The sequence below is a fragment of the Leucoraja erinacea genome, chromosome 2, assembly GCF_028641065.1.
Source record: "Leucoraja erinacea ecotype New England chromosome 2, Leri_hhj_1, whole genome shotgun sequence".
Classification (NCBI taxonomy): Eukaryota; Metazoa; Chordata; class Chondrichthyes; order Rajiformes; family Rajidae; genus Leucoraja; species Leucoraja erinaceus.
Window position 1 is genome coordinate 83924489 of NC_073378.1, and position 10884 is coordinate 83935372.

A 10884-nucleotide genomic window follows, 5' to 3' on the forward strand; every position below is an offset into this window, starting at 1 on the left:
CCAAATATAACAGAACATGGAAGCAAATTATGGACATATACAATGCAATATGTATCATTAGCAAATGGGCATATCTACAACATTCATTTATTTTAAGACTGTCAAATTATATCTACGGAGCAAACTATCCATTGAAACAACTGGATCATTATCTGTGGAGCAACCCATCACATAGTAACGACTAGAGAAGCAGAAACATTCACACTTCGCATTTATAAAACAATTAATCCTACACCGTATAATTATTGTATCCTATGGAATGCGAATTATTTGAACACTTCCTCTACCAATTATACATAGACACAAGCTCAAGGGGAGGAACAACGAAAACAAACAGATATACGATTTTTTTTTCTGAACTGTTTAGCAGAATGAGCATGTAATAACTCACTACCAAACAGAAAGGCCCAGGATAACTTCCTTTGAATTTGCGCTCTTACTCCCCTGTTTTATCTTCTGCTTCTTCGCTGTTGGATTCTGTTGTGCTTAGAAGTTTGTTTTCCTTTTTCCATTTCATTCTCCTATTCTGAAACCAGATCTTTATCTGACGTTCTGTGAGGCACAGTGCGTTGGCAATCTCTATCCGGCGGCGTCTCGTTAAATATCTGTTAAAGTGAAATTCTTTCTCCAGCTCAAGAGTTTGGAATCGTGTATAGGTCTGTCGCCCTCGACGCCCATGAGGCCCAAATACAGAACCTGCATGGTGGAAACAAAAAACACCAAAGAAATTCAAGCCAACAAGTAATATTATCAAATGAAACATATTATCCATTTATCCGATTCGACTCCATTTAAACATTGTAATTAACATACGTAGCATTCTATTCGTAAAGTTGAAATTAAGTGTCATAGGTAAAGTTTTTTTCTTTTACATTGTATTCTACTAAAATATACTCACTAGAACTTGAATTCATTCGTTGCATCCAAGGATAAATTGGAGTACTGTACTTCCGGTCGTTTCCTTCTTCACTTAAAATTTTGTTTTGCGCACAATCTGTTTTGTAATGTTGGTCTGAGGAAAAGAAGTCATCCTGGGGTCTATGCTTTCCACTACCGGATGGCGAAATACTGGCTAGATCCTTTTCAGGATAGAAACAAGAAGCTCCATAGTCATACGACGCTCGATTGCAAGCTATTACTGAATTAGATTGTTGATAATAACAAGGTGACGAGTAACTCTTGTCCTGGAGGGTGGTTGCCCCATAGGAAGCTGGAAAGTGCCTTAGAGCATCATAGCCCGTTGTATAGAGTGGGATCTGTCCGAGGAATGAGTCCTGGCCACTGGGCAGTGAAACAGGGAAAGTAGGGTTCACAAAATACGAACTCATTTGCTCCACACTCTGTAGTAATATGATTTGTTATGTATTAGTACACAATGTGGTTTAGCTATTAGTAGTCATCGAGGTGGTTTGTTTCAGGATGGCCGAGCGCCAAAGCGACAGCAGCAAATATAACCAGCTGATCAGTGTCTAGCCAATAGAAAACGACTTTAGTTCAAAAAACTCCCTGGAGATCCGACGACTGAGCTAGCAAAGTTACAAACAACCAAATCAGTTCTGAACTATAACAGAGGTGGTTCTAATAGAATATTAGTGGCCCAATGAGAGCCCTATTAGGTTACAGGGTATAACTATGCATACATATTTCATATAGCCTAACACATGGAAATATGACTCCGCATTACGTATTCAACAATAGCTGGATCAACAGTGATTAGAAGACAGATGATAGAAAATAAGAAATAGAGTAACACATTATTATTTCAGTAGATGTGTTTTATAGGAAGATGCACATGGTTAAATCACAATGGTAAGATTAGGTTAATTATTTTCATGTATTTCTTCATTTGAAATTTTCTTTATACAAGTACAATATCCCTTCAGGGTAGCTTGTGAGACTACTTGGGAAACATCAAAATCAGTCCATGGAATATTGTTTCTATAACTATTTTAAATACGAAAAAGAACAACAGCGTCTACACGTCCTGAGATGCTCACCACCAATAGTCTGATTTGTGCGTTCAGAAAATTCACCCTGGTAAAAAAAAGGAAAGAACATAGCAACAAGAGTATGTATTCAGGAAGATGATTTATAGATTTAATTTTGATATTCCTGTAAAGAAAATCCCAACAGAAGAGCACAACGCCATATCTCAGCTTTGAAAGATTTCACAGTAATTGTGTGTGGGAGTGATTGTTATTGCATCAGCGCTCTTCATTAAAGCGTGCATGCATCTACATGTGCATTTGGTATACAAACACTACAGTACTTCTGGGGGAAAGTATTTAACAAAACGTTCACGGAGATTATTCAAACGTCCAACCGACCTGCAAACATACAAAAGCTGGGTTTTATAGTTGATATTTCCGCATATGGCCTCCTTTCCATTAGAATGTAATTTTAATTGCACGCGATTGAAATTTGCTAATACTCCCCAAATCCCAACTTCGATTTTCCATAATTGCACGCTGTTAAGGTTTTATCGACCATAAAATAGTGGAGTGTTTCTTTTGCAATAATTAGGCATTTTTGAACATCTCGATGGAGTCATTTGTGTTTTGGAATAACAGAGCACTTACTGCGCCTTGAGCGCGGCATCGCAGTGAAAGGACGGAAGGCAAGGGCTCCTTACTAAACATCTCATTATCTCGTTAGATTCCTGTTCTTGACAACAATAGTAACATAGAGATCGAAACATCTGAGCTGGTGTAAACAGTACCTATATACAAAGTATGGGTTCATATATTGTAAATAAGGATAATGTAAGTGTTGTGGCAAATACAGTTGCAGTCCCTGTAACCGAACAAGAAACAAAGCAAATTTAGGACAATGATTGCAAGTTACGGCGAGTGATAAACGCGGTTGTTTAGTAGTCTGACAATTTTGAATCTTTAAGTCATAAAAATAAATCTTTAGGGAAGGATGCTATTACATTTACTGCAAGTTGCTAAAATACCTCGAATAATTAATGTTCAGCTCTGAAAGCTTATATGTGCCTGTTTTCCCTTAAATATAGACCGGCTAAAATGGAATGCCTACCGAAATCAAAATCTGTAGCTGTTGGAGGTGTGAGTATAAATGCAACACGAGTGTGGAGGGAAATGTGCAAGACCACGCTAGTTCGAATCCTCTAAATGAAAGGCCGACGCTTGCCGCTTTCCTCAGTTACTGCTGTAGTATTGTACCTTGTGTTGCAATTCTTCATGTGCCTGCTCTTGCAAATGTACATACGATTTTAATAAATTTGAAATTATCTCGTCCACGTTTGATCTTTTCTGTTTATGATTTGTTTTAGATATGATTTTAAGCTTTTGTTAATTCGTGCTTCAAGCAGTGCAGGATTTCGAAGCACCCCTTCCCCCCCCCCCCCCCCCCCTCTCCCCCAACTCCTCCCATCGCACAACTCTCATTGCACACTTAAATGGGATTTTTTTACATGTTGGCAAAGGATAAAAGGGTAAAATGTAATCTATGCCTATTATTTTCTATTAGATAATATAGTTAATAACCACTTCACAATTGCTGCTGGACCATTTCTTAGGAAACTGGATAAAACCAGGCAACATAATGAGAGTATGAACACAGAATGGGGGTAAATCTCAACTGAAAAACTCAGAACATGTATTAAACAGTAACAATTTATGTTTGTCTTGTGGACGAACACAATGTAAATCAATGTGCATACTGTACTACACTTTTCCATTATTTGGTTTTTAATTTGCTTGCATCATCTGGAAAATACAGCCCCGATTATTTTTTTTCTTCTATCGTAACTTACAAATAGATGGTAATTGGATTGGGAAAGGTTAAAATATTACGATTCTGATTTATTCTCTCCATTGAGGTATTTGCACTTTTTTTTTGCAAACAGCAAAGCCTTCCCAATAATAACATTAAATAATATACTGCCAACCCGTTGAATCTGGTACTTAATGCTCGGAATTTTCGCACCTTTGAAGTAAAAGAATGTCAGTCCATTCTTAAAATCAAAGTTTGCTTACTGCCAACCACGCAAATATGTAAATTAGATTTTATCATCTAGTTAATGAGAGGGGAATTTTGGCAAAGTCTTTTCGTTTTGGAGGTAATTATGGTTGGTCCAGCCTAAACAGTTGCAGCAGATGCAATTCCAGTCGTAAATACCTTTCGTTTATCGTGGCCTATTAAATATATGTAGAGCCTTAGTCTGGTGCTAATAATTAACTTAAAATGTTATAATCATTGTCCTGCCTAATAGGTATTTTGTAATATAATATAATTTAAACACACATTAAACCACGCATCGTATTTTTTTCCAAATAAAATAACGCCGCGGAAACTCTGAAATTCGAGGCCGTGATTCAAGATGGAAACCTACCTGGCACTTTATATTACTTCTTGCTGTGCCCCTTGCTTGTTAACATTTTCATTTTTATAAGATTTAATTAGAACATGAGATACTATCATCTCCTAATTATTTTCTGACAATTGCAACACTTTCCAAAAACGCAGCGTATCTTGGAAGCATTTTAATGATGATTGTAGTATTTGCAGCCTCTGGATGTATGCAGAGTATGTTAAATAAACTATGTATATAGTATTTAAAACAAATCTTATCTGTCCACTGAAATCTCGGTTAATCGAACAAACACTGCTTTTTAACTTATTTTTAAAGCACGGGTTAATGTAACTTCGCAAAATTCTTATTAACGCTTCTTTCGCTCTCCTATCGGTATCAAAAATGCTATTTATTTCACGTTAATCACATATTATTATTAAATTTAGGACTATAATTTAGGGTTGCATGGATTTCGAGCAAACGGATCTATTTATCTCAGTTTTCAATAATCAGAAACTCCTTAGATCTTTCATTTAGCATTTCTAAACATATCACCTGCTACGTTTCACATACATTGCGCGTAAGAGTAAAAAAAATAGATCAATATCTAAAGTGGGCGTGTTTTGCAGATGTACAAATATTCAAAATCTTTACATGATTCAAACATGCACTTCACAGGGGTGGGTGTTATTATTCTGCGCGCAATTGAACGCCCATTCTTGAAGACCTTTAACATTTAAAACAGTAAAACAGTAACAGTAAATAAGCTGCACTCCGCACTTGAATCAAACTCAAAACATTCAGGTATGAGGTAAGCAAAATGATGATTACTGGACGAGTCCACAAAACAACTTATATAACGGTTAATTTGAGAGCTGAACTCAACCATTTAATCAGCAACATATGATCAGAAAGAGACGCTGTGCTGGTTTATTCGCACTCCGAACACACGATGGCAGTATCAAGTCCACAACAGATAGCAAACATCAATAACCACACATTTTCACATTTTAAGTCAGACAACACTGTTTCAGTGCCAGAAAGACAACCGCCGTGCTAAGCTCCAACAATAACAGACACGTCTATGTGCTCACACACGAAATAGGATGTATTTGGGTTTTTTTCCCCATTCAACACAGGAATAAACCGCTATCAATTGTGGATGGACCCTCGAAGTGAACGGCGGCAAAGAATGCTCATTAAATAAACTGTTATCAGATCATTTTCAAATACACAATAGACATTTTTTAAAATATATATCATTTTAAACTCAAATTATATAATGTTAGAAAAGGCGATTCATAATAAATAATCAGTTGATTGATGAAAGAAACCCGTCACCATCGCTGCAACCGGCATCTTATTCATTTTAAACTTGTGGGAGAATTTTCTCGTCCTATAAAATGTGCAACAGCACTTGTTAAAATGACACAGAATTCTTCTTCAAAGCAATATCGATCAGGCAAGACATTTCACTTAATATTTGCTCCCCTTTTCCCCAAAACACTTTGAATCCATAAGCCGGTTGTCGATCAGATCAACCAGAAGGTACCGCATATTATTCACACTCATTAAAAAACAAGCACATTTCGCAATTCCAAACCATAAAAGAAGCCACTGACAACACTCAAATAGTGTTTTTGAATGCATATCCAATGGATATTTGGAATTAGATATTTCGAAGATTGTTGTCCTTTTTACATCATATACTCTAACTTTGACAAATTAAATAATTTTAGAAAGTAGGTTTTAGCAAAATATCTTAAATATATATTTTTTTCGGAATTGCAAAGTGACCGATGACGAATGGGCCCTACCTTGCCGCTGAATCGATCTCTCGGGCTGGCTTTCCCGGGCTCTGCTCAGGCCGTGCGCAGGGTTAAGTCAGCCCCAGAGAGAGTGTTTGTAGAGTCCGTGTTAGTTTGACAGCTGTCCGTTCAGCTCCAGCCCAGGCCAATGGCTCTCGCATTCCGCCAGCGGCGTTTAGTGACGACTTGCAGGAAACTGTCCTGCGGATAGCAGCCGGCGCTTTTTAGTCCAATGCTCCACCTTCTGTGGAGGAATTCGTGGTTGCCAGCCATGAGATCTGTGCTGAAAGCTTGGATGTATTGAGGCTCCATGGGCAATAATCAGTGCGCTGGGAAGGGGAAAAAAGAACAAAATATGCGGCGAAAAAAAAGCCTCCAAGCTCTCACATCCGAACCAAGACGCGTTTAGCACAAGAATGCAGCCCTATAGTCGCAAGGGAAATTATAAAAAGTTCATGTTCACGGTTACTCTCCACATGACTTTCAGCGGCCAATGGAAAAACCGAACAACTCGTAAAGTTCTATTGCAAAGTTGTAAATTTTCATAAAACAACAACGGATTTATGACATTTCCCCATGACTATTAGGAGGCAGGTCCTAGACGCCATTTTTAACAAAGAGACAAGTTAAAATTGCGAAATTATAAAAGATTTTTTCCACAGTTTAACTATAATTTTTTCAGTTTTGGAAGACAAGTTATCATGACAATAATATCCATCTGCAAATTTTAGCTTTTTAAAAAACGGGTCAGTCCTATTTCTACACACATTCTGTTATTTAACCGTATCAAGACGATGTTACGTTTAATCGCAGCTTTCTATCCATATTTTCTTTCCAGTTTACCATTTCCTTAAATATGCTGCAATTGGAAAATGAATATTTCCTCGCATATAATGTATGGTTCAACTTCAGGTTCTACTGCCGCAATGCATCCATCACATATTAAGATGCACTTGCCCGAACATTCGTTCAAAGATCGGCGATGACAGTGCACTCGGCTCTTCTCCCCACTTCTTTTTTCTATTTTATATTGAATCCGAATATAAAATTATGTCCCTTTTAAAAACTTTTCTAACCGTGCTCGCAAATTGATAAATGGGCACGATTTGGAATCGAACGCTAATTACTCAAGTGTAACTTTTGCCCAAATTCCTCCCCAACTCGAACGCATCTCGACTCAATATTGTCATGCTCAGAAAAATATCTGGCCAATTAAAATCACACTCACGCAGTTTTAATAATCTATTTTCCTTACATGGGGTTCAATTAAACTTTAAAAGCGTTGTTTCATTTTATGTCATTAAAATCAGATTACTTGAATATGAGGGGGTACGGTGTGTGGGGATTATGAGTAAAATTTCTGACAGTTTATATTCAATTCCTGTCAGTAATTATTTAACCCAAGCCTTTATCCGAATCATATACCCACTCATTTGGTGGGAGGTGTTTGGATGCGACAAGAAATCCAGACCATATTTATTTAAGCACCGTTTAATGTTTTTTTTGACGTTTGTTTTCTTACATTGTTTCCATTCAAAGTATACATGTCGAGAACGAATATATATATTTTAAATAGATTGCACCTTAAACCGTTAACATTGGTTATTATTGAACAACACATACACAGATTACAAAGCAAACTTTCGATTGACAAATACCACACCGAATATGGAACCACAATATATTCAGTTGACAATGCAGTTCGGGTTTTCTATTATTACATTTGGTTATTACATGTTTTTATATAATTTAAACAGTGCACATGTCTAAGACAACTGATACAACACTTGAGGAAACACGATTACACCATTCAATAGTACATGGTTTATTGAAATCTTTAGCAGGTATATATTTTAATGACATCCATCAAAAAGTAATAATGCAATTTCTCCCGCCTAATACAACTATTTTACTTTTTACAGCATAGTATTGAAGCGTATTGCGAAAGGAATCCATTCGCGTTAAACGTAAACGGGTATCTCTAGGTAGTATTCACTATTTTCCTGTAATAAAGTGGCTACATACACACCTCATTAAAATACACACATCGGAATATATTTCACTATTTTACTCTCATATTATGGTACTGTTATAAGAAGGGCGGGTATTCAAGCCCCCAGAACAACATTCTCTGTCTAGAAACGAATTTTAAATTAAAACATTTAGGTAGTTTCAATAAACGTGCAAGATGTCCACTATTGTGGTTTAGGTAGTTACATTTATTTGCCAAGTGAAAACAGAACATTGCTTTATATCCTTATTGGGACGATACATATATGAAATAAAAGACACACTCAAAACACAATGAAGAATGTTGGTAAAAAACGAGGAATTGAGCAAAAATAAAGTATTTTACTCATGACCGTCTTCTATCATGACTAATAATAGGTGATAGGCTGGTTCGGAGGTTTCCCATTGGATTTGAAAGAAGCTTCTAAAATCATAACGGTCTTATTTTGTGAACAATGTGCAGAAATGTTTTAAATGCGTTCAGAATGTGAATTAATGAGGATGAAATAAGTTTGATGAATGGCTCAGTGCATGAGATATATCTAATATCACATAGTGGTAAGTGACTTACAGACAACAATGGCTACAGCTTGTTTTTTTAGGCTCATATTTTTCCTATCGCTACAGTATTAGACCCAGAGTCGAATCCCAGTCTCTTATTTACGTGGAGTGCATGGATTAAGAACTATATTCCCATTAATGCATTTATTGCAACAAGAGACCGTCAAATTAGCTAGGGAAAATATATGACGACCGGGAAAATGGTCTAAATCCATTGGCTTTCACTTTAATTCTGAACCCATTTCCGAATAATTGTTTTACTATTGCCGATAAAGATTTTGCATTTTTTTTATTAAAACCAAATCAGAGAAAGTAAAGTTAGTTTTTATTTCAGAAGATTATTGAAACATATAGGTAGTATAATGAGTGCCACTGCACTGCATCGTTTAATAGTCCACGATTGTGATAGGTAGTCAAATGTCATAGTTAGCTGGTGGAAAACAGCTTTGCACATTCGCACAGTTCAAGCTTTAGCCGGACGTCTCATTCCTGTTTTTCCTCGGTTGTTGTGCTAGAGCTGCCAGCTTTGGTTTCTTTTTTCCATTTCATCCTCCTGTTCTGGAACCAGATTTTGATCTGCCTCTCAGTGAGACACAGAGCATGGGCAATTTCGATCCGTCGCCTGCGAGTCAGATAGCGGTTAAAGTGGAATTCTTTCTCCAATTCCAACGTTTGATAGCGGGTGTAGGTCTGCCGTCCTCGCTTTCGGTCCGGGCCTGAGGTAAAGAGCAGGAAACAAAACAAAACTACAATTAAACGCCCGTTTAAAATAAGTCTACACGTATGATCTAGCCACTCCATTATTGGTTTCTCCACCTTTCCTGCGTCTATTTCACAACTTTTTAAATTGTCTATGGCTAACCATAATTTTTAAATAGTGATGAATTGTTTTAAGATGCAAAAGAGCAATCTTGATCGAAGCGATTACTTCTTCCAACCATGTATTTAAAGACCAAGATTATTTAACAAGGTTGAGTAAGGCCTCTGTGGTCTTCAAGTATTGTCATTGAATATTAGTGTTGAGTGAAATAAGGTTAGAGTTCTCCACATTTCACTCAGATGACAGCGATGGTAATAATTCCGACCAAGAAATTACAGGTAAATTAAGTCTTAAACTTCCAGATAAGATGCTTCGAGAGTTGACTTGTTCAATACAAGCAGAATCACAGAAATCCACTTCACTGGCCAGACCACTTGCATTATGGTACTAAATGGTGCTATTTAATCACGAAAACACATATATAAGAGATGAAGCTTTACAGAAGTCAATGGATCTTCCTTGAGACTATATAGATAGATAGATATATATATATATTCAGTTTCTCGACGTTGTTTTAGGTTTTAAGTTACATTAGGCATGGAATATCTCATCCCACTCGCCCGAGTATATTGTTTCCCGCGTATCTGTTTAAAAAAACTTATTTGATGTTGATAAAAGTGAGTAAATAAGCAATATGTGCCTTGCTGTTAACTTTAAATGAGCGGATGTCGAGTGCTTTTACGAGGATTGTACTGATTAATTGTGCAATAAAACTTTTATGATTGCTATCTGCATACAATGCCACATGCGTTTGAGGAACTGTTCCGTAGCTATCATTAAAACTCTTTAACTACTTTCAGGATGTACTGGCACTCATCTTAACTGGCCGTTTGCACGTCTCCCATAGCCATGTTACATTTATGTCCCATACCTGCATTCCTCATCCAGGGGTAAATCCGGAAATTGCTCTCTGCTTGAGGGTGCACGTTTGTCTGATCCAATTTTTCGCAGCCCTGTTTGCTCAGATCGCTGCAAAGTACTGGAATGTTCTGGTCTAAGGCAGAGCAGCGCAGGTTGTAGGAATCTGAATTTAGGTTATAACCTGTGTTGTACATGGAAGGGCCGTGATAGATTGCACTGTTAACATTGTACAGCCCGGCCATCGGGGTTGGGAAGGCGCTCGCGCCCGCTCCATAGCTCGATCTTTGTGAGTTCGCAGCAAAGGCGCAAGAAGTTGCTTCTGAAAAGCCACTCGTGTTCTGGAAAACGGATGTCCCCGCCGTATATTTGGGAAAAAGAGCATTCACATAATACGACGAACTCATAATTTTGTCTGGTGATTTGTTGGCCGAGACTCTTCAGTGTCGGTTTTACGAGATAGCGTGATATATGGCAGCATTACACCCCCGATTTACACCAAACACCCA

The 10884-nt window shown here is 37.3% G+C and overlaps 2 protein-coding genes across 2 annotated transcripts; both read right to left on the reverse strand.

The window, feature by feature from the left end:
- Positions 1-12: 12 nt before the first annotated feature.
- Positions 13-3306, reverse strand: LOC129711835 (homeobox protein Hox-A6). Its single transcript, XM_055659794.1, has 2 exons — positions 899-3306; positions 13-696 (listed from the first exon to the last, which is right to left on the reverse strand). Exons 1-2 carry the CDS (start codon positions 1326-1328, stop codon positions 437-439), a joined length of 690 nt encoding a protein of 229 aa, XP_055515769.1. The 5' UTR covers positions 1329-3306; the 3' UTR covers positions 13-436.
- A 4150-nt stretch (positions 3307-7456) lies between these two features.
- On the reverse strand, positions 7457-10884 carry LOC129711855 (homeobox protein Hox-A7). Its single transcript, XM_055659831.1, has 2 exons — positions 10389-10884; positions 7457-9413 (listed from the first exon to the last, which is right to left on the reverse strand). Exons 1-2 carry the CDS (start codon positions 10780-10782, stop codon positions 9181-9183), a joined length of 627 nt encoding a protein of 208 aa, XP_055515806.1. The 5' UTR covers positions 10783-10884; the 3' UTR covers positions 7457-9180.